This window comes from Giraffa tippelskirchi, chromosome 5 (assembly GCF_054371585.1).
Source record: "Giraffa tippelskirchi isolate mGirTip1 chromosome 5, T2T-mGirTip1v1.2.pri, whole genome shotgun sequence".
Lineage (NCBI taxonomy): Eukaryota > Metazoa > Chordata > Mammalia > Artiodactyla > Giraffidae > Giraffa > Giraffa tippelskirchi.
The window spans coordinates 92625638-92649257 of NC_137279.1; the positions used below are offsets into that span (position 1 = coordinate 92625638).

Here is a 23620-nt window from a genome sequence, read left to right on the forward strand (position 1 = left end):
TATTAAAACAATAAAGAAAAACAAAACAGGAAGAGTGATGGGGAGTACTGGGGGTACAGTTTTTTGGAAAGGTGGTCAGGACAGTCCTCACTGAAAAGGTATCCTCCAGGTGAAACCCTAAATGAGGTGAGGGAGGGAGCCACACAGATTTCTGGGGTAAGGGCATTCCAGATGGGGAAGAGCATGTGCAAAGGCCCTGGGGCCAGAGCATATGCTCTGTTCACAGACTAGCTAGGAGACTGGAACCTAGTGAGTAGCAGGGAGCATGCTGGGAGTTGTTGAGGACAGAGGGGAATGGAGGTCAAATCTTCAGGGCCTTGTAGGTTGTAGTAAGGCTGTTGATTTTTCTCTGTGTAAGACAGAGGTTATGAGACAGAGGAAGGACATGATTCAACTCAGATTTTAAAAGAGTGACTTTTGTGTTAAAAAAAAAAAAATAGGCTGTAAGGGGCATGGTTGGAAGCAGGGAAAGTGGGGAGGAGGCCCTGGCACTGATCCAGGGAGCAGTGTGATGGCATGGATGAGCAGAGGTGCCAAGGAGTGTGTGAGCTCAGAGCACAGTAGCAAGTGCTAACAGAGGGCATGGGTGCCTTTTCCCTCCAGGATGGGGAGGGATTGCTGAAGCATTCCAGAGGCCTTAAAAGAGTTGGAAAGGGCTGGAGAGGGCTCCTTGATCCAGCTTGGAAAGAGGGGCTGAGAGTTGACTCTGGGCTGGTCCCACTGTCACCTGGACATACAACTCACCTCAGGCCACTCCCTGTCTCAGCCACAGCCACACAGAGGTGCCCCAGAACACTCAGACACAGGGAAGGAAGGGGCCTGCGGTTCTGCCCCAAACACAGCCCATGGGAACAGAAGGATCCCTGAGATCCTCTTGGGAAAACCCAAAAGGAGAAAATACAGCAGGCTCTTGCTGCTCTCCCTGCCTCTCCAACCAAGCTCGTCATAAACGGTTGGCAGTGATGCTGATGACAGCGGTGAGGACAACCCACTCATAGGGCATGTGCCCGGTGACCTTTTCCCTCTCTTTTCTGGAGGGGAGGCTGAAATACAAGCTGTGGCACACACACCCCACCCAATGCTTGCCTTCCGACCTGAACTTCCCTCCTCATTTCAGGCTCCCGTGTTCCTCCCTGGGAACTCTCTGACTTGAATCTGCCCCAAAGTCCCCACCCCTATACTCCTCCCCCCAGCCATGCCTATGGCCTTCCTGTCAGGCTGCCTGGCACTCAAGCTCCGTCCCTCACTCCCTCCACTCTAGCTGTAATCACAGCTCAGCCCAGACCGCCCCCCCTCCTGTGAATAATTGGGGCTGATTTAGGGGCTATCAGGGGAGAGAGGGGGGGCTAATGGAGTTCGTGGGGGGCTGCCTTGGTGATGAGGGGAAGGTTGAGAGGCAATTAGCAGGGCTGACAGCCTCGGGAATCACCTAACGTGCATGCCTGCCCGCAATAAGGGCTAGTGGAGGGGTGGGGGTGGGGGCCTGCTCCACCCCCACATCCAGGGGTGGACTTGGACTTGAGAAGGGAGCTGGGCCCTCCATCAGCAGGAGGTTGGAGGACAGACAGCAGGAGGGACTTCCAGAAAAACAAGAGCAAGGGAGGTGGGGGGGCACTATGGGGAGGGAGGGAGGCTGACGGGATGAGCCAGGAGCTCCTGGTCCTCCATTGCCCCCCACTTCCCAACACACACACACACACAGAGTGCCCAGGCTGAATCCTATCCGTCACTGGGGACCAGCTCCTGATTAATACCAACATTAGCCCTGAACACTCTCCCCTCCTGGCCCCCCTGTCATTAATTACCTCCTCTCCTAGCCCAGCACAAGGGAAGCCAGCTCCTCTGGGGGGAAAAGGAACAGAGTCTGACCCCCTGCCCAAGAAGCCACTCCTGCCCCCTCCTCCCTGCTGCTGAAGAAAGAGAGGAAGAGAGGAATCTGGAGGGAGGGGCGGAAGGAAGGGAGAGAGACTGTGCCCTTCTGTCCCCAGCATCCCCACACCGTCCTCTCTGAGGCTCTCATCCCTGGGAGTCTAGGTTTTGTCCCCACCTCTGCAGCTGGCCGGCCAGGAGCTGAAAGACCTCTGGCTGGGAGAGAGGCCCGGTGGACAAGGTGGACAGTCAGATCCCTGAGCTCCCTGCCCAGCTACATCCCTGGTGTTTCCAGATCAGGAGCAAGACTCTGCACAGATGTGGGCAGAGAGCCCAATGACACAAACTTTCACATAGGGACTGCCACATACCACATACAAACAGCACCTGACACACTGGGACCAAAGTCACACTGGGTGGGAAGGGGGCAACACACTCTGCTGGGGGGAACTGCCCACCACCACACACAGAATCACATGAGGAACATTCAGTCAGCTGCTTGGAGAGGGGCAGGTAACGTATCACAGAACATTCGAGTGTCAGTGGAGGAGGCTTTGCCTCAGATGAAAGTGTATGAGCCTCAGCAGAAGGGATCCCAGCCTTCTCCTCCCTCCCTCCCTCTCTATCTCTTACACATGCGTGCACACACACGCATACACACACACATCTTAAAGCAAAGGGTAGTGAACTGAAGCCAAGCCCACGTCTACCCCAGCTGTCCAGCCCAGGGCACCAAACCCTAACTCCCCTCTCAGCCCTTGCCCCCCAAATTGTGTCTCTGAGTGTCTTCCTTTGAGAAAACCCATGCAGCCCAGTTCCCACTCAAGGATAAGGGGTGGGGTGGCTTCACGAGATTTTTTCTGAGCCCCTCCCAACACCCCCGTGAGCCCCGTTATAAGACCAAGTGAGACTGGAGACTCAACAATCAATATCCCTCAAAGATGAAGATGCTAATAACTTTATCCCCTCTTGTCCTCCAACTCCCACCTACATTAGCTCTGACCACAAGCCCCAGGCATCTGGGACCTGCAGTGGGCGGGCCTGGAGCTGAGTAACCCCTTCACATCCAGGTGGGAAGCAGGAGGGCAGAGAGCAGAAAGGATTTCCTGACACTCAGAATCAGGAGGTCACAGGGATAACAGATAGAAAGCCTCAGAAGCATGTTTCCCCCTCCTGGTTGTATACACTGGAGACTCGACTCAGAGTCTGGGAGGATTCATGGCCTTAGAAGCACCCTACAGAGGTGTCAAGGTCCGAGTAATCCCTGAGGGCTGCCCAGAGGAGGTGAGCCAGGAGGGGAGTTCCCACTTGGGAGTTGACAGAGTGGTGAATGGGGGCTGCTCTGGCCCTGCTCTCCCTGCAGACCTGGCACTCATCCTTCACCAGGGCTGGAGACCCACAGCCCATGGAGTTTTGGGGGAAGAGAGAAGCCCCTTCTTCCCTCACACACTTCACAGCCAGGCTGGATCTCTCTTTAAAGCTGCTACAGCTGGAGGGGGTGATTGGGATCAAGGGACAAGAGCTCCTTTTTGGTGAGCTCTATCCCCTCCAACGGAGAAGGCAATGGCACCCCACTCCAGTACTCTTGCCTGGAAAATCCCATGGACGGAGGAGCCTGATAGGCTGCAGCCCATGGGGTCGCTAAGAGTCGGACATGACTGAGCTACTTCACTTTCACTTTTCCCTTTCATGCGCTGGAGAAGGAAATGGCAACCCACTCCAGTATTCTTGCCTGGAGAATCCCAGGGACGGCGGAACCTGGTGGGCTGCCGTCTATGGGGTCGCACAGAGTCGGACACGACTGAAGCGACTTAGCAGCAGCAGCAGCATCCCCTCCAAAGGGCTCCCCAGGTGGTGCTAGTGGTAAAGAACCCACCTGCCAATGCAGGAGACATAAGAGACGCAGGTTTGAGCCTTGAGTCAGGAAGGTCCCCTGGAGAAGGAAATGGAAACCCACTCCAGTATTCTTGCCTGGAGAATCCCCTGGACAGAGAAGCCTGGCGGGCTATAGTCCACAGGGTCGCAAAGAGTCAGACACGACTGAGCGACTGAGCACTCACACACGCGCATCCCCCCAAAACATTCTTCCTGCCAGCCTGGCTTATCACACCCCAAAGACCAGGGCCAGGCCTAGGACCGGGGGTACTCAAAACCTGTCACAGGAAAGAGAGAAGGAGGTGGAAAAGGAGGAAGAAGGGTGGGAAAGGGAAGAATGAAAACAGCAAACATTTACATAGCACCTACCACCAACCCATCAGGCCCCACTGGAAGAGGTTTTCTCAGGAGGCTTGTTTGAACCTCATAATGAGCCTAGGAGATTAGTGCTGTTATCATCTGCATTTTGTAGAGGAGGATACTAAGACACAGAAAGATTGAGTAAATTACTCAGCATCACCTAGCTGGTAGGTGCAGAACCGGGCATTCTGGCAGCAGAGACTAAAGCTTAACCTTCAGGGAACCAAGCCCTGGAAAAAGAGGAAGGGACCCAGCTGAGTGGAAGGGGAGCTGAAGAGCCTCTTAGTCCAAGGCACGATTAGAGGCAGGGCTCAGAATAAAACACACTGCCCCAAACTCTGGCCCGAATCTGGCGCTCTCTTGCTTTTTTCTCTGTGCCCTGCGCCAGCAACTCTTGTTTCTTTGCGTGGCCCCAGGCTGCCTCTCTGTCTCCGTGGCCCTCTTTGCCCCTGTGTGAGCTCCACCAGCATCTCTGGCCCTGTCTTGTCTCTGTCTCTCCCAGCTCCAGGTCTCTTTTCTCTCCACTGCCCCAGAGCCGAAGCTGCTCAAACTTTCCATCTTAGCACTGGAGTCCATCAGAGCTGGGGGTGGGGGTCGGGAGACAGAGAGAAACGGTCTGGGAGGGGACTGATGCTTAGAGCCACAGAGTCACCTCACTCCTCCTGGAGGGGTTGCTGAACTGCCTGGTGGTTCAGCCTGGCTAGACTGAAAGTTGGTCTTTCTGAGTCCTGGCTCCTTCTGGACTGTCAGCCTTTCTCTCATATAGCAGGTCACTTTAGGAATTGGGCAGGACAGGCTTTCTACAGCTGATACTTAGAGAGTCCTTGGCCTATGGAGTCCGGAATTTTCTCTAGGATCTCTCTTCAACTTGGGGGTTCAAGGGGCCCCAAGTTGAAGGACGTTCTCTACCCAGGCTGCCCCAGCACTCTGCCTGCACTGTTCCTGGAAACCTAAACAGATGCTCTGCTCTCCTGTCGGGAATCTAGCCCCCGAGGGAGCAGGCAGGAAGGAGGCAGAGGCTGGTTAGGAAAGCTGGAAATCTTGGACCCCTGGGTTCTGCAGAGCCCATCCCCCCTCTGGGGGCGCCTGGGGAGCCACATTGGCTGCTGCATCACTGTTTTCTTCTCTTGGTGGAGGATTTGGCAGAAGCCTCCTTAGAAAAGGGAGTTCTGGGCTCTTTCCTCCATGCTGGGTGTTCCTGTAGGACCCACCACCTCATCTGAGCCTCTGTCTCCCAACAGAGACAGCTCTCTCTGAAAGGGAGGGGTAGAGGAGGGAACCACAGGAGATCTGGGGGGCTCGGATGTCTGATCCCCACAGCCTCAGGTGGCTGTTCCTGTCCCAGGTCCCCATGGGGTCTTCAGGGCCCCATTCCACTGATCCCCCTGTAGGCGTTCATCTCATCTGGTGCTCAGCTCTTGGTGTGTGTGTGGCAGTGGCAGGGGTGGGCAGTTAATGGACTTGGCACAATCGGGAGGCGATTAACAGGGGAAGGGCATGTGTCATGCCACAGTGGGCGGAGGGGAGCACCATTAAATACAATGAGATCCAACAATTGGGGTAAGGGGAGCTGTGTGTGTGCGTGCCCATGTTTGCATGTACACACATGACTGCGTGGAGCAGGCGGGTGTGCCTGTCAAAGCGCTCATCGGCGAGTCCATCAGTGAAGGGGAGGGACTAGGTGGGGCTCTTAGGCCATGAAGCTGGCAGTGTTGGTGTGAGCTCCCTCCTCACCACCCAGGACAAGGCCCCAGACCCCAATTGCCCAAAGGGATCAGAGTGACTGGCTTCACTGGCTTCAGCACCTGTTCCCCTATCGATAAAATCTATCCAGTTCCCTCTCCCACACTCTTACAGAATTTTCCTTTTCTTAACCTTGTTCCCGGAACCCCTCACCTCACCTGCCCAGCTTTCCCAGCAACACCTCCAGCTGTGGTATTAAAAGCCTCTGATGCTCTTAACCTTGGAAATGCTCCACATGCCCTGGCAGGTCCCTTCTGTTACCTGACCTCCATCCCCTCTGCTTCAGTGATGCTCAATGCGAGCCAACCCAGGCCCCCTACGCCTCTACCGGCAGAGTCTCCAAGGCTGGAAGTGTGTCCTACCTCCCTCCTTGGCCTTGAACAGAGGCTCAAGGGGCAGAGGAGGTGGGGGCGATGGGAGTGTGGATGAGCTAGAAGGCGTCCCCCACCCAGGAGGCCATGCTATTCTCCAGGACTGTCTGATTCAGTTACTTGTTCCACCTGTGTCTGTTTATGCCACTCATCCGCACCTCCGTCTCTCCACTTGTGTCCAGCCATCTGTATGTCTCTTTCTCCTTCTCTGTTTGCACCTTCTCTGCAATCTCTTGGCCTGTCTTCATGTCTATAGGTCCTCTCCCTTTCTTTTTCTGCATGGTCTCTCTCTTTGCACTGTCTCTGGGCTCACCCGTTGGATCTGATCCTCCGACCCTGTCTCTCCCAGCATATTCCAACCTCTTCTCCTCCCAATCACTTTTGCTTAAGCCCTCCCTCCCCACGAGTGGTGCCTCACCAGCCCCACCCAGCCCAGGACATGAGAAGAGGGCTTTTGAACTTGGCCTTCAGGGACCAGACCCCCCCCATCAATCAACCTGCAGCCTTGGGTCAGACCTCCATTAGCACTAACCAGCCTGGACAAGAGGCAGACACCATCGGGCTAGGCCTCGGGGTGATAAGACCCAGATTGAATCACCGGGTGGGGGGAGCTGGACACCCAGGGACAAGAGACAGCCATGCTGTCGGCCCTGAGGAGCCATGGAGAGCGTGGGTTATTGCAGGAGCTGGACAGGTGATTGGAAGTGATGGGGCTGGAGTGGGGGGGGAGGGAATTGCTTCTCCCTGCTCCTGGGCAAGGAAGATGGAGACAGGGCCCAGGTCCCAGGGTGGGGGACCTCACCCGGTCTCGGAGTTGACAGAAGCCTCAGCCCACTCAGTAAGACCAGTGGTGTTCCAAGGGACAGAAGGGCAGGGAGAGCATACCTCCTACTTCAGGCAGAATGGAATGGGGAGATGGCCCACCTGGTCCTTAGGAAAGAGCCACTTTGCTCAATCCCTGGCCTCCAGATGTGGATCTCAAAGCACTTAGAGCCAAGAAGAGTGACAAAGGGGAAGGAAGAAGGGGTCCTGCTTTCCTCAACCACTCCTTTATCCTATTCCTTCCCTGTCCCAGCCACATGTACACACACACACACATGCATACATGCACCCATATATGCAAGCTCTCCCCACCTCTCCTTCTTTCTCAACCATTTGTCATATTGTGTGCTTGCTCTGTTCTGGGAACTCCAATACAAGGAAGACTCACCCCAGCAATGCTTCCATCCTGTCCACCACCCCATCTAACCTCAATCCCTCCCACTGCAGCCTTCCTGAATGAAATATAGAGACCGGCAATTAGGGTCTGAAGGTCTAGGAAACTTGATTCAAGGCTCCCTCACCATCTCACAGACAAGATGGCCATGGTACTAGGAGGCAAACAACAGCCCCAAGACAGGTGACAGCTTCATGCAGTAGCGGTAGGTGGCTGGGGTTCACCAGAGAGGGGGAGGATCCCACAGAGTCATCCCCTTATCTGAGCCCCAATAACCCCCTCCCAGAAGGACGTCATCCCAAGAATTGGCAAGAGACACAACCAAGGGATAATAAATATAATTGCTATGACAGAACCCTGCCTAGAGAAGCAGGAACATCCTGCACTCCCAGACCCCACCTGTCCCCTCCCGCATGCTGAGGGTGAGTTAGATGCTTTGAGATCACCCTGGGGCTGCTGGGAACCATGGCAGTTGCTGAGGGCAGGCTGCAGTATTCCGCATTTGGCTACCCAGCCCCAGCCCTGGGCCAGCCTCCTAGCCCAGGACATCCAAATAGACAGGAGGCGCCTGGGCCAGGGCTTGCAGCCGGGCATGCACATCCTTGATGCTGTGGCGTTGTTGGGGCTCCCGCTGCCAGCAGCCCCGCATAATGGCGTAGACCTCCGGTGGGCAGGCACGCGGCCGCTCCAGCTCACGTCCCTGCGTGATGCACTCAATCGCCTAGGGCCACCAGAGGGAGAGGAGAGGGCACACTGGGCTAGGGGCAGGAGAGTGAGGCCAGACCCAGCACTGCCTCTGCCTCACTGAGGCTCCCAAGGCAGATCATACAATATGTCTGGGCCTCATGGCTCCTAATAATCTAAAAGGATGCAGTGAAGCCTAAGATTCCTTTCCACTCTGACTCTGAGCAGTGACAGGGATTAGAGCTAGATAGACCCTGTGAAGGCTGGACTAAGGTAGAATTGCATCCCAAAGGGCTGGAATCAGACCCTCAGAAGACTTGCCAGGTGGTTTGAGGAAGGAGAGGGGCCAAGACATTTGCCAAATCCATCAACTAAGTGTTGAGGGCTGATTGGAAGACCAGAAGGGTTCTCCATCTCTCAGCTCCAGAGGGCAAAAAGAAAATAGAGCAGAGTTGCAGGTAAAGGACTTGAAAAGTTGGTGGCTTGCATTTTAAGGTAGAGGGCAACACCACTTTTCCCCTCTTCTGTACATACCACTCTGTGGGGACCTAGCTCCTCTGACAAGAAACTGCAGTGGGAAAGCTCAAAGTTTGACTCCAGAAAGGACTGCTAGAGAAGCTGATGATCCAAAGGAGAGAATGTGGCAGGGAGATTGTTGAAGGGCCTGGAGCCTCTTCATCCCCCTCTTCTTCCCTCCCTCCCCATTAGAGTACTTGGGTTATGGGCAGCACTAATTCCATTCCTTCTCTCAGTGCTTGAGAAAATTAAAATCTATAACCCTCTCCCCCACCCCACCAGCCTCCAGGGAGCAGACTGCATTAGGAGGAGAAATGGAAACTGACAGCTGCGAGCCAAGGAGGGGGTGAGGGGAGCTGCTCTGGGAGAGGGAACACCTGGGGCCTGCTCTGGCTGTGTCCAGTCCGGGGGGCAAGGGGACTGTCCTTACAGTCTAACCTCCAGCCTTCCTGCTGCAGTGTCAGGTGCTCTCGTGCTATGTTCCTCTTTCCACGCCTCTCCCTTTCACTCCGATAATGTCTACTAGGTCTACAAAATGCAGCGAGGGATGGGGGTCTAGGCTCCATTTATAAAGTGCTTTGAGGTTCTCCCAGGAGCCCGTTAAAATAGGAGAAGGAGCACGAGAATAGGGTTGGGGCGGAGGGAACAGTGCCGGCAGGATGCCGGATGAGTGCTCGGCGGTGGGATGAGGGGCAGAAGGGGACAGGATTCCCTAAAACAGGGATCCGAAGGGACAGGGAAGGGGTGGCCGGCAGGGAGCGACCTGTGGAGCGGTACTGACCTCGGTGTTGGAGAGCTGGTACCAGGGTTGCTTGCCGTAGGTGAAGATCTCCCAGAGCACCACGCCGAAGCTCCACACGTCGCTCTCGGTGGTGAACTTGCGGTAGAGGATGCTCTCGGGAGGCATCCAGCGAATGGGCAGCATGGTGCGGCCTCCCACCTGCCGGCGGGCCGACGGACGCCGCGTCACCTCCAGGGGGCGCCCGCCCCTCGGACAGCCTCTCCCAGCGCAGACCCACCCCCAGCCCCGTCATTAAAAATAAATAGAAGTGGCTCTCTCTCCCAGGGCTAAGAAGGAAAAACCGATGGTGCCGTGTCCGTCCGGGACAGTGGAGACAGACCCTCCTCCACTGCGGGCCAAGGGAGTAGGAGGAGGGTTAAAAAACCAGAATCAGAGAGTCTCAGACCCCACACCGCCCGAGGAAGAGGACGGCGTGCCCAGCAAGGGCAGGCCCTCTAGGGGGAACGCGGCCACGACGTGTCTACAGTTTGGAGGCTGGGGGAGGGGTTGGGATGAAAGACTCTTACGCGGTAGTAGTCGGTGCTGTAGATATCCCGGCTCATGCCGAAATCGCCGATCTTAACCACTAGTCCCTGACCCACCAGGCAGTTGCGTGTGGCCAGGTCCCGATGCACGAAGTGCAGACCTGCCAGGTACACCATTCCTGCAGCGACCTGGCTAGCCACGGCCAGCAGCTGCCCCAGGCCCAGGGGCCCCGGAGCCACGTCCTCCCCGCCAGCCAGCAGCTTGGCATCAGGCCCGTGGGACCTTGGAGAAAGAGTGAGGGAGAAGGCATGGGCTAGGAGAGAACCTCAGGGGAGCCTGAGAGAAGGGAGCCGGAGGGAGGGTCTCAGGGAAGGTAGAAAGGAGAGAACAGGGGAAGCAGGTGTCTGGAGGGGCTTGGATGGGGGCCGGTTGGTGTGCCCACCTCCAGTGCATCCACTAGTGCCTACATTTCCCAAGTGCATGCCTTCCTCTCAGGCAACCACCTTAAACTCCAACCACAGCATCTAGCGGCCCACTGGCTCCCACACCTCTTGCCCAGCTGCATGTCCGACTAAACCCCTGCCAAGATGCTCAGCATCCTCCCCGAGGTGTGCCCCTGCCTCATGGAAGAGAATGTCCCTCACCCAGGCTGTGAGCCTGAAACCTGGGAGTCCTCCATTTCTGTCTCTCTCACCTTTGCCCTTAGTATTCAGCCATGCCTGTGGGATCTGCCTTCCTTCCCATGGTTTACAGGATGCCCTCCTCCTCCCCACACCTACCCCTCCAGACCATTCCCAAAATATTCCTTCTTCCGAGGCTGTCTGAGCTGGTGGTTTTGTCAGTATTGCCCTTTTCCTACTTATTTATTCGTTAATTCCAGACATTTGGTAAACATCTCCAATGTGCCAGGCACCAGAGCTACAGTGGAGGGTAGGATGCAGTGTGAGGGGCACCTGGGGGCACTCAGGGTAGGGATGGAAGAAGTTAAGGAAGTCTTCCTAGAGGAAGAGACATTTAAACTGAGACTCAAGCCCGTAGGAAGGGAGGGTGATAAGCCACTCAAAGGAATGGGAGACAGGAGTGGGTTATGCGGCTCGGAAAGGAGGCCCGGTGCACCAGGCAGAGATAGAAACCCAGAGGCGAGGAGAACCAGACGGCCCCTCCTAGGGGAAGTCTTCCAGACTCGTCAGGGGCTTTCATGATTCCTTCCTTCGGTTTCCTCGTGCTCCGTCCACCATATAAAGCTGCCCTCCCCACATCCTGGGCCCCAGATGGGCCCTCGCTGGTATCCGGTCCCTAGCACGGAGCCCACACAATGTCTGGTGAGCAAGGGGAAAGGCTTCTCTCTGGCCTCCTCTTGACCTGGATTCCTCTGAGCCAATCCACCTCCACACATAACCTCGAGTCTGACCTTACCTCCCTCCTGTTCCACATCCTCCCCAGGCTCCTCCCCATCCTCAAGATAAGCTCAGACTCTGGGGTCTTTTCCAGCTGAATTCTGCAGCCTGGCTACGTGAATGACCCAGCACTCTCAGTGGGGATGTTTAGAGACCAAATCACAACCATCAGCTGTACAAAGACACTCATCCAGAACCACAGTCCCCAGTTGTCCCTTTTCAGTTCAGTTCAGTCGCTCAGTCATGTCCCACTCTTTGCGACCCCATGAACTGCAGCAAGCCAGGCCTCCCTGTCCATCACCAACTCCCGGAGTTTACCCAAACCCATGTCCATCGAGTCAGTGATGCCATCCAACCATCTCTTTTGTTGTTGTCCCTTTTACTGGTGGGGAAACTGAGGCCAGAGAGGGAAGCTACTTGGCAAGGAAGGCTCAGTTAATAAGTCGCTGCTGCTGCTAAGTCACTTCAGTCGTGTCCGACTCTGTGCGACCCCATAGACGGCAGCCCACCAGGCTCCGCCGTCCCTGGGATTCTCCAGGCAACAATACTGGAGCGGGTTGCCATTTCCTTCTCCAGTGCATGAAAGGGTAAAGTGAAAGTGAAGTTGCTCAGTCGTGTCCGACTCTTAGCGACCCCATGGACTGTAGCCTACTAGGCTCCTCTGAGTTGATCCCAAACCCTGGCCTTTTCTGCTCCATCCTGCTCTGACCTCGGGGAGGGGGGGAGGGTTCCACCTAATCAGGGAAGAATTCAGCAAATGGAACACATGACCATCACACATCCAGATCATTTGTTACCTGTGTGCCTTTGGGCAAGTCACTGAACCTCGCTAAGCCTCATTTGAGAAATGGGTACATTTCTAGAAGTTTAAGTTATTAAACCTATCAGAGTTGTTCTGTCTCAAGCCAAAGAAAGGAAATTTTGGAGAATTTTCCTCAAGTATAAATTTGCTAGGTGACTATGAAAAATAAATATACATTTAGATTATTATAGCTATATAGGTATAAGCACATACAGTCATAAACAAATGAATTGTAAAATATGTAACATAGCGCCTGGAACATGGTAAGCACCTGATAATGTTTGTTATTGCTGTTATCATCGTGATCCAAACTGCCACCTCCTATGGACCTGGCGTCTGTGTGCCACACACAAGTGCACACACACTCTCCACAAAGCCCAGTCATCCTGCAGCTTCAGCTCATGGCTTCCACTAATGCAGTCTCCCTGACACTGTCACTCTGCCCTCCACAGGGACTCTCCCCACATTCACACATCTGCCTCAGAGCTCCCTGGGGACAGGAGCCATGCCTTCCTGCTCCTTCCTGGTGTTCCCCCTACAGTTCAGCAGACAAGCCAGGATGTGCTTGTAGGGGAGGGATGACAGGCCAGGGGCCAGGGGCCACAGCCAGGGCCGGGCGGGATCTCCTACCGGAGGAAGCGGTTGAGGTCACCATGCCGCATGTATTCAAAGACCATGAGCAGCGGGCGCCCCTCGGTGCAGACGCCGAAGAAGCGCACGATGTGCTGGTGCTGAAGCAGGGTGAGCAGCTCAGCCTCGCGCTGGAAGTCCTGCCGGGCGCTCTCGGACACCTCCTTCAGCGCCTGGATGGTAGGGGTCGGGACATCCCCGGATGGGGGCCCAATCTTGACCACCCCACATCCCAGCTGGCCCAGCATCCACCCCCAAATTGTGAACTATGCCAGGTCCCAGCCTCTCCCCCGTCTTGAGCACCCTGTCCTGGCATGACAGTGCTCTGGGAGGTGGGCCCTGGACCAGCAATACTTTGTGGCCAGGATCTTACCTTGACGGCCACTAGCATCTTGTCCTTCTCGGGCAGCAGATTGTGGCACTCAGCAAGGAAGACTTTCCCAAAGGCACCCTCACCCAGCTCCCACTTGAGCACGATATCTCGGCGCTTGATGTGATGAACACCTGGGAGTGGGGGCTTGCAGGATCAGCCAGGATCCCCAATCTTGGAAGAGGGATGGGACAGGGGCAAGGACAGGACTGTCCAGCAGGGTTGTGCTTGGCTCAGGGGGCACCCGGCAAGAGGGAGGATCACACTGAAAGTGAGCCTTCACCAAGTCCCATGACATGATGTGGACATGGCTGGTGGGGGGCTGGGAGGAAAGGCTTGTTCAGGCCTGGGATGGGCAAAGGCAGTGACACACAGGAACTTCTTCACATGCACACATATGTACAAACACACACACACAGGCTCGCTCCCACCCTTGACCCAGCCCCTCACAGGCATCACTGAAGTATTGTGGGTTCTCAATGATGTGGCCTTGGAGCCCAGAGCCTTTGCCCTCGGTGGGAGACAAGGAGCTGCCACCCAGAGTCATGAAATGCAGGGACATGGCCAATCCGTCCTCCGGAGCCAGCACAGCGGGGCCTGGGAAGGACACAGTCACGTGCAGGGGTCACAGCCCAAGCACACACCCTGGCTCCTGCCAGGTTGCAGGGTGCCAGGTGACCCCACCTCCTAACTTGCACGGGAAGAACCGAGGAGCTAGGAGGCAAAACAGTCGCAGGGGGAAAGGGAGGCACTCCAGCCATTCTCTGTCTGGCTCCTGTCCAATCCCAGGCCCCATGGGCCACCAGAGAACTCCCCCACTGCCCCCCCGCAGAGCTCAGACCTCCCAGATCCACTTAGCGTTTGACTACAATCCAGCCACCAATTAGCAGCTGCTACTTCTGAAACTACCCTGGCTTCAGCACCGACACACTCACACTCACGAGTCCTCATATACCCCAAACACCCACTCTCTAGAACCCCACGTGTGCCCAGGCCCCCACACAGAGGACAGAGTCTGGAAGAACCAGGAGGAAATAAAGCCAGCAAGACAGACTGACAGCCCCTCCGCAGCCCCTCTACTCACGGTTGATCCCAAACTTGTTCCTACGTCCACATTTGTTGAGCACAAGAAATGTTGTAGAAAGGAAGAGGCAGGCAAAAACAGCCAGGCCCACGGCCATCGAGACCTGGGGGTATAGGGTGGCTGGATCTAGGGGTCATCCTGAACCCTCAGAGCTCCCCACTAGTAAATTACTTCTCCATCCTGCATAGATGCCCAGAGCCAGGCCCCCACACCTGCCTTCTCCTCCCCTGGGCCCCCGAGTCATGGCTGGGAAGGTGTTGATGGAGCTCAGGCCAGACTCGACTGCTCTCTGTGCTCTGACTGGAAATGACATACAGAAGAGCCTCCAGCCCAGCCTCCTGGTCCTAAGTCCTGGACAAGCTTCCACTCCCCATGCTCACCCCAAAAGGAGTCTCATCCTTCTCCACTGGGTCTCCGGAAGTGCTGTTGGTGTCTGTGGGGACACAGGGTAGAAAGGATAGGCTTTGTCACAGGTTGTATCTCCTCCACAGACTCCCCACCCTGGACTCACCTGAACCCTCAAGGGTCAGGTTAACTGTGCCCCCTGCCCCAGCGGCAGCTCCCAGCTCCAGGGACCAGAAGAACCTGCCCTCCAGCCTGGGCTACTCACCCACTGGCGAGAAGGAGACTGCAGCAGGAGGGAGGAGAGAGAGCGATCACATGGAGGAAAAGAGCAGTGAGTCCCCTTCCCCCTCTGGACTCATCCCTTCGTGGGTGGGAGTGGGAGGGGGAGGCAGAGCTGCTCCAGCTGGGCCAGGGATGCCCTGGTTCATGGCTTTCTCTTCAGCCAGCCCTAGTGAATGGAGTAACTCAGGGATGCAGGACTCCTGGGGCTGGGGAAGGCAGGGGCAAGGAAGCCAGCACAGAGCTGGACACCAGAACTCCAGGCTACTTTCTTTTTGGGACCAGGCCCTCCAACTTCCAGGGTCAGGATCACAGTGGAAAGTGAGCCAGGCCTCCCCGGACACCTGGATCTTCACCCAGTTGGGGCCCAGGGAGTGGGAGCAGGGTTCAGGGTGGCCCTCGCACCAGGAATGGGATCCTCAGGGTTGAATTCGAAAGGGTTGTCCATGAAGGCGGCCATGACCCAAGCGGCAGCCTGGCCCAAGGGGTTGGTAGCCAGCAGCGTGTAGTTGCCGTTGTTGACGTGGGTGGGCTGGTTGAGGCGCAGGCAGCCATGGCGCACCGTCTCGTTGGCTGCCAGCTCCAGGAACTCGGTGAAGATGAAGCTGGTCTCGTTGAGCATGGAGCCGTTGAAGAGCCAGCGCAGAGAGGGCGTTGGCTGCCCATCCACCGAGAAGGGGATGCACCAGTGGTGCTGCTCCACGGCGGTTTGCAGATGCACGCTGGCCGGGACTGTGGACCGGAGAGGGTGACAGTGAGAGTCAGGAGGTGTCCCAGAGGAGGCTGAGGGGGAACAGTCAAAAGGGGGCAAGCCTAAGAGAAACTGGTCAGCGGGCTCGAAGAAATTCACAAGGAGAGATGTTTTGAAGAAAGCTGATGGTAAGTCTTAAAGAAATCAGGCAGCAGGTGTATAAAATTCAGAAGCTTAAAGAATTTAAGTGGTGGGTTTAAAGTAAATAAGTGACAGCCCTAGAAAAGTAGGGTTCCAGCTTATGGAAATTAGACATGGAGTCTTTTGGATAAGGGAATCCAGAAAAATTTAGTGTAGTCAAGCTTAAGGGGATCTGGAAGGGGCCTAAAAGATCAAACAAGCAAATATATATATATATACATATATATATAATTATTAAACTTTTTGGAAGAAGATATGGGTTTGAAATAGACCCAACCTGAAAGAAGCAAAAGACCTTCAACAATAGAAAAAAGTATATATATATACATATATATACATATATATATATGTATATATACCACACACATGGGGTTTCTCAGTAGAAAAGAACTGGGTAAAGCACTACTGCTAAAGAATCCACCTGCCAATGCAGGAGACATAAGAGACGCAGGTTCAATCCCTGGGTTGGGAAGTTCCCCTGGAGGAGGAAATGGCAACCCACTCCAGTATTCTTGCCTGGAAAATCCCACAGACAGAGGAGCATATATATACACAATTGACACTGGAATTCCAGCCGGCGTTCATGCGGTGGAATACTATTCAGCAGTGAAATGAATGAACTAATCGTTACTCCAGTTAACATGAATGACTCTTACAAATACAATGTAGAGCAGAAGAAATTAGACACAAAATAATATATGAGGTATGATTCCATTTATATAAGGTACAGGAACAGGCAAAATTCAACCAAGCTGATAGGGAAGCATACGTGTGTAAAATTAGTTTTAAAAGCAAGGAGATGATTGTCATAAAAGTCAGAATGGGGTGGAGGAGAAGGATGGGGTTCTGAATGGGGAGAAGGGGGTATCTTCTGAAGTGTCTGTAAACCGAATTATTGTTTAAAGTGTATATGTTTTGTGTACATATCTATGTATATTATGTTTCCCAAGAAAAGAAGAAAAACTTATACAATGTAGAAGATTTTAAATAATTTGTTGGCAGACCTAGAGAAATTAGGCAGTGAGCCTAAAGAGAAACTGCATGGAGAATTTCTTCTTTCAAAACTAGGAAGTAGGGCAAAAGTCCCACAGAGGAATGAACATGAAGAAATACAGGGGAGCAGAGAGAACGGATGTAGCTGGTGTTGAGGGCCTCAGGTAGCAAGACTTGGGCAGGGGGCCAAAAAGAAATCCCTCTCCATCCCTCTGGCCTTGATGAGCCCCCAGGACTTCCCTCAAAGGATCAGGTTTTCATGGGAATCTGGAAATAGCTGGGAGGGAGCAGCTGTGGACACACATACATCCCACCCCTTCCCTGCAGCCCCCAACCCTCACATCCTCTTTTCAGGGAAGAAGGGATGGGGGTGGGTGCAGAGGCAGTCACTGGCACTCACAGGAGACATTGACTTGGACGGAAACTTCAGCCCGGCCCACATCATTCTCCGCCCAGCACGTCACGTTCTTCCTATTGAGGTCACTGGTGACATTGGCCAGGGTCAGCCCCAAGGACGGCAGACTCCCAGATTGCTGGGTCAGAGAAAAGAGGGGAAAATCAAGAAGAGCTTCAGCTGGCTTGGGGCTGGAGGCAGCTGGGCAGGGGGGTGGGGGGTGGGCAGATCTGATGTCTTTGGGGAACCCCTCTGGCTCCAGGTGGAAAAGAGAGGGAAGGACGGGAAAGGAAGAGGTGTGGGAGAGAATATGGCAGAGAATGGCCCTCCTTCAGAGCTTGTTTGCCCTTTCTCCTGGATCACTGATTTAATGATCTGAAAAATCCAGAACATAACCAATAACCTCAAAATAGGCACAAAGTCTCGCAAACCATAAAGCCACCCATCTGAACAGCTGAATAGATGTCACAAATCCCAAGTATGGAAATATACACAACCAATTGGACAACCAGCTAGGACCTCCCCACCTACTCATTCTTGTTTAACACATAATTCTAAGAAATTTAGTTTCAGCCCAAGGAAGATCAGAAACAAACAGATGGTGCTGATAACAGGGCAGCAGTTAGAAGCAACAGTATAACCGTGATGAATACCTTTGGCAGATGGAAAAAGAGAGTGAAGTTAGAGAGAAGTTAAGTGACTTGGTTCTGAATCATCATCGGAAGATTGACTCAGATTCAGATTCTCTTCCTGAGACACCACGGAGGTTATATGGCCCTAAGACAATTTTTAATCTTGCTGAACCAAGATTTTCTTATTTTGTAAACCGAGGAGACAGACAAAATCTTTTGACATTTTAGAAAGCTATTTTCATAAAACGATGAACATAAATGAAGTAGTGGACAAATCTGATTTTTCTGGAAATTTTGTGAATGTGGAATCCCTTGAATAAACGCCAGGGAAGGTGAAGTTTCTCTGAGCTTCCATTGGAATATGTGAGTTCAAAGATTCCAGAAGAGCTGTCCAGCCTCTTGTGCAAGCCCTGAGTTCCAGCCTCTTGAAGGGGAAGCCCTGCCCTAAGTTTCTCTCGGCTATTCTATCTCCTCTAAGTCACCCTGGAATATGGTATCCCATGAACTCTTCACTTTGAGATGTTCTGCCACTCTCCTGATGGTCACCTGATGGGGACCAGCCTCCCCTCCCCTCTATTTAAGCTAGGGGATGGCGTTTCTACAGGAAGTCTCCAGAAGACAGAAGTGAAGCTCCCAAAGAGAACAGCAAAAATCTGGAGTTTCTCCAAACATACAGCTTATCAAAGGTCTCTCCACAGATGGTCATGGCTAGCCTCTTGCTTCTGCCTTGTCCCCTTTTCCATTACTCAATCTTGGAGGCTAAGATCTATGGGACAGGTGGGACCACTCGGGGGTCAGTGGTCCCCCTACCATGTCTAGACCTCCTGCTCAGGACTCCAGTGGTTCCTCCTTCAGTATTGTTCCGGGTTGTTGTTGCTGTTGTCTAGTCGCTATGTCTGACTCTTTGCAACCCCGGACTGTAGCCCGCCAGGCCCCCTCTGTCTGTGGGATTTCTCAGGCAAGAGTACTGGAGGGGGTTGTCATTCCATTCTCCAGGGGATCTTCCAGACCCAGGGATTGAATCCGTGTCTCCTGCTTGGCAGGCTGATTCTTTACCACTGAGCCATTTGGGAAGCCCAAGGGACCACCAGCAATTCTGAGGTTGATTCTCTTTCCAAAGCAAGGGCCTCCAAACTAGACACCACACCCTGCTTTCACTGGCCCAACTCCTTCCAGAGACTGGACTCTGTGTGTCCACCCATGTGAGGCCAGCTTTTGGGTGAGCACAGCCCAATGTCAACCCCTGCTGACCTTGTCCATGAAACCTCCTGAGTCAGCTATGGCTACTCTTGGCTGCCCGTTGCCAGTCTAAGGACAAAGGGCAGGATCTGGGAAGATGCCCAAACTGGGTAAGAGAGCTAGAGGCCAGCAAGTGCCCAGAGGCAGACAGAACATCTGAAGGCCATCATGTCCATCTCCTCAGTTGACAGATAAAACCAAAATGCAGGCGGATTGGGGTATTTTTCCAAAAGTCACTCCAAGGATTAATTAGTGAGAGAGCTGAAACCAGAACTGTGCCTTGCTTACTAATATGCTCATCACACACCCAAGAGATGCTGCTTCTGGATTCTCTAGAAAATGACCGGAAGGCCCTGAAGAACTGGCCTGGGTACAGGACCACAAATGTTGTTCCCTCTCCTTGGTTCTCAGTGTCCTTATCTAGAAAGGTGGATTGGAGAGCTGGTGTGTTGGGTTCCCCGGGTCAACTCCAATATGGGAGGGCTCTGTGACCCTCTCTCTTTGCAGCCAGCATATCTTCCCAGAGTGGGGACCTAAGTTCTAGCTGATCAGTGGAGCCTGGGGTCCCTGCTGGACCAAGATCTTCCCTGAGGGCATGTGGTGTGCCTATAGCTACCCAATAGCACAAGCCTGAGTCCCAAGGGTCTAAACCATCTCTGTCCATCTCTCATCGTTTATGTGCTTCTTATTTGCTATCTCTCTTTCCCTGTCTTTGTTCCCTGTGCTCTGGTGCATCAGGAGGAGGGCGTGGGGGCGGGGACAGTGGAGGGCTTCTCACCATCACTGTGGCTGACCCCTCCAGTTCCGTGAGGATCCAGCCAGCCTGCTCCAAGTCCTGCCCCTCCACCTGGCACTGCAGCAACACGTCGGCCCCCACATCCACGGAGGCATTGGACATCTGGATCTTCAGTGTGGGCTCACCTGGTGCCCGAGGGGTGTTAGAGCTGGGAGAGGCCTCTGCATCCTGCCTGGGGACACTGATCCTCCCCCTGCCCACCCCAGTGACCTTGCCCCTGCCCCTCAACCTTCAGTTTCCCCCAGCTCTCTCCCCCTGTCCCCACTTCAGGGCTCGCTCCCTGAGCCCTGCCCAGTGCCCCCTCCCCAGGTGTGCCCCTCTTTCTAGCCCCTCATACCACCTGCAGCACCTACCACAGCTGGCGTTGGACATGAGGGCAAGGGGCCCCTGCCCAGGACACTGCAGCTTCTGTTCCCGAACTCCTCCCCGCCCCTCCTCCTCCCAGCGCTGCAGCCAGAGCAGGGCACAGGAACAGTGCAGGGGGTTCCCCAACAGGACTCTGGTGGGTGTGGGGGAAGAGAGAGAGTCGGGGGGAAGGGCAGATGTGAAGGAAGTTCTACAGCAAGAGGGAGTGCAGTTAGATAGCAGGGTGGACTGTCTAGAGGTGAAGGAGTAGGGACATGGGAGAAGTTCCTCTCATGGACCCCCTTCACGAGACATTGAAAGAAACAGAATGCCAAAAATCAAAGACAGCTAGCTGCAGGCTGTACAGAATTGCCCCACCCAGGCTCCCCAGGGTGGCAAGCCAGGTGAGGGCTCTGAGTAGGGTGGCAAGGAGGGAAGGGCACTCACTGCTTTCCGGAGTGACCCAAAGGCCTTAGGTGCCCACCAAACATTTCCCACTGCTGTCCACCCACCCCATGAGCTTGGTGTGCTAGGAATGTGGGCAGATATGCACTTGTGCACAGGCCCAGAGAACCGTGCCAGCCCCCAGCCCTGAGAACACACAGAGGACCTGTCGTCCAGGCCAGCTCTCCACGCCACCCCACCCTAAATGTGCCCAGGGCAATAATCCCCTCAGTGGCTGCAGGGACCCACAGCCTCTGCTTTGATGAGGAGGGGGGTGTTCACAGACATGCATGTGGACAGCCAAACATGCCATCCCCACAGAGAACCCCCTACCCCCGCAACAGTTCCATACAGACATAGTGACATACCTTCACAGAGATGAACAGGCCCTCGAGGGCCCACACAGAACACACACACACACACACACACACACACACACACACTTGCTGCCCTTGCCCCTGGACACTCCCACACTCACAGTTCCTGTAAGGAGAGGCCCTGGACCGTTTTCCAGGAGAGAGACTCCAGAGCGTTGAAGGAGAGATTCCTGCAGGAGTTGAGACAGAGCAGACAGACCCCTTGAGCGACCCGACCTCACTCTGACCCAGTGTGAGCGAGGGGAGGAGCCAGGAGGAAGTTGACATCTGGCTCCCCTACCCCGGCCCTGGCAACTACAACTAGCCCACGGGAGAGGCACTGGGGTGGGGGGACTGGTTAGGCTCTTTGAGTCCCATCATCTCCCTGGGACAACAAGGGTTAACCCCACTTAACCCCCTCCCAGACCCCAGGGAGGAGGGGGTCTGAAGGAACAGCCGCTCCCCCTCCCCCACCCTTGGCCCCAGCTGGCAAAGTGCTGAGGCCCCAGCTGGGGGCAGGGGCTCCATCTGTGCTCCCACTGAGCCCAGGATGGGGCCAGAGGAGGAGGGGAGAATGGGCTCCCACACTCGCTTGCCCTCTGCCGGATGCCTCGGAACTCAGAGTCCTTCCTCAGGTCCCCTCCCCACCCCTCCTTCCTTCCCCTCCTCAAGGACTAAGGAAAGGGACCCCAGGCCCCCAGCCCCTAGTTGTAGAGATAGAGAAAATGAGTTTTTCAGCAAGGGGCTGGCTCCAGGACGCTGTGTCCTGCACCAGGCTGCCACACCTGGGACCGTCTGCTTCTGAGGGGCCTGCCCTGACCCTTCTCCTTGCCTAGCTGTCTTTTGGCGTGTGGGGGCTGAGTTGGAGAGTAGCCACCACACAGGGATCAGCAAGACCCATTTTAACACCCGGCAGAGCTGAATGTACTTCTGTCCTGCCACTTACAGTTATATGACCTCAGCCCAGAAACTTAACCTGGCTGATTCTCTGAATCCTCATCTACAAAATGGGGATGACACTACCTCTCTCACCAGGCTAACGGTGAAGATTCACTGACAATAAGTATTGTGAGGTGTCACTGAGTAAGCATTTTTAACTGAAGCCCCCACACCTAGTCAGGGAGGTAACGTCACCTTATCCTGTCGTTGTTGTTAAATCACAGGACACAACAGAGAGTTTAGAGTCCCCAGCACAACTCCCTGAGTCACAGGCTCCCACCACACTTCCCATCTCCCCACCTGCCCGAGGTGGGAAGGAAGAGCTGAACTCCTACCCTCAGGAGGCCAGGGGATGGTTTACCAGGGACTCTAAGGGTCTTGCCTTTGTAGGTCTCTCCTGACCACACCCCCTTCTCTACAAAAGGGGTACCTGTGACTCCCAGGGGAGTATGCCAGGTGACTGATCTGCTCCCCTAGCTCCCAGGACATCCCAGGGGTCAGAAAATGGTTGGGAGACAGAGTCCCGGTCAGAACCCAGGGTCCCACTCCTGATCCTTGCCCCCTTTGGACTGCTGTGTGTCTGAACCCCGGGAAGAAAACCGAGGCAGGCACCTATGAGAAGTGTCCTGCAGCATGAAGCATGGAAGCGAGACAGCAAGAAGGACCTTCTAGTTGGCAGGGTGAGAGCTGAGAGGATCACCATCCCTGAAGTGGATGAGAAAAAGGCCCAGGAGAATGGGTGTGATGACTTCCCTGACCAGGCTGGGGCCGTCCTCAGAACAGTGCCCTGGGGAGGGCCAAGCCCATTAGCCGCCCAAGCCTAGGTGTCTCCCCAGCCCGCCCTGCCCAGCCCCGGTCACTCACAGTCGACCGAGCCGCGGAGTGAAATGGAAGGCATCTGGCGCCACAAAACGGAGACCACTGTTCACGATGGTGCTGGGGAGGGCACAGCAGGATCAACACTGAAGGGGGCAGTTACCTGGGCCCCCGCTCTCCACCCATGCCAGCCCCCCAGTCTCTAGTGCTGAGCCCTGGACCTCTCCCCACCCCAGCCCCAAACACTTCCTCGGCAACCCTCGACCCCTGAGGCCACCAAGCTCTCTGACCAGCCAGCCTCTCAGTCCTCAGCCACCCAGGTCCTCCCAGGCCCCTAGCACCCTTGGTCTTAGGTCCCTCCCTGAACCTCTGGTCCCCCAGGCCCTGTGTGGAGCCCCTCACAGTTTTCTCAGCTCCCCCAGGCCCCTCAGGTCACCGAGCTTCAGCTGCTGCAGATGCTGCTGGTTCTCGATGTAGCTGTGGGGAGAGGGGATGGGAATCACAGGGGCCCAGGTCCACACTCAAGTCCCCACACCCACCTGCCTCCCTGCCTCCCGACCACATGTGCCCACATTCACCCACATGCATCCAGTCACACAGAGACCTGTTTACACATGTACACATGCACAGGCAGGCCCACCCACATGCATCCACATACGCACAGAGACCCACAGCTTCATACAGTCGCACAGTCCCATGACTGCATCCTCACACTATCACACATGCATGCTCTCACACATTCAAGCACACACACACAGAGATGTGTAACGATATACACAGAGATGCACCTCCTCACATACACCAGCATATACATGCGTGAACCCACAGACATCCCCATGTGCACGCTCACACTCTCCCATATAGACACACATAGCCACATAGCTCACGCATGCACACACATGTACATGCATGTGAGAATGTGTGGGCATTACTCACATGCATAGACACACATGAGTCCATTCGCAG

General features: G+C 54.8%; 1 protein-coding gene across 4 annotated transcripts in view; it reads right to left on the reverse strand.

The window, feature by feature from the left end:
- Window positions 1–7756: 7756 nt before the first annotated feature.
- The window catches only part of NTRK1 (neurotrophic receptor tyrosine kinase 1), a 31654-nt gene continuing 15790 nt past the window's right edge, over window positions 7757–23620 (reverse strand). For 2 of the 4 annotated variants that reach the window (XM_081494146.1, XM_081494143.1), the window contains exons 2-17: window positions 23057–23131; window positions 22703–22774; window positions 21022–21090; window positions 20108–20253; window positions 19737–19879; window positions 17094–17226; window positions 15214–15540; window positions 14795–14812; window positions 14565–14617; window positions 14185–14287; window positions 13551–13697; window positions 13104–13234; window positions 12731–12903; window positions 9943–10183; window positions 9416–9574; window positions 7757–8155 (exon numbers count right to left, since the gene is read on the reverse strand). In XM_081494146.1, the coding sequence (XP_081350272.1) occupies window positions 7970–8155; window positions 9416–9574; window positions 9943–10183; window positions 12731–12903; window positions 13104–13234; window positions 13551–13697; window positions 14185–14287; window positions 14565–14617; window positions 14795–14812; window positions 15214–15540; window positions 17094–17226; window positions 19737–19879; window positions 20108–20126 (1833 nt within the window). In that variant the 5' untranslated portion in view covers window positions 20127–20253; window positions 21022–21090; window positions 22703–22774; window positions 23057–23131 and the 3' untranslated portion in view covers window positions 7757–7969. Of the gene's footprint in view, window positions 8156–9415; window positions 9575–9942; window positions 10184–12730; window positions 12904–13103; window positions 13235–13550; window positions 13698–14184; window positions 14288–14564; window positions 14618–14794; window positions 14813–15213; window positions 15541–17093; window positions 17227–19736; window positions 19880–20107; window positions 20254–21021; window positions 21091–22450; window positions 22544–22702; window positions 22775–23056; window positions 23132–23620 lie in introns of all 4 variants that reach the window. The other 2 variants (XM_081494145.1, XM_081494144.1) reach the window with 2 other exon arrangements.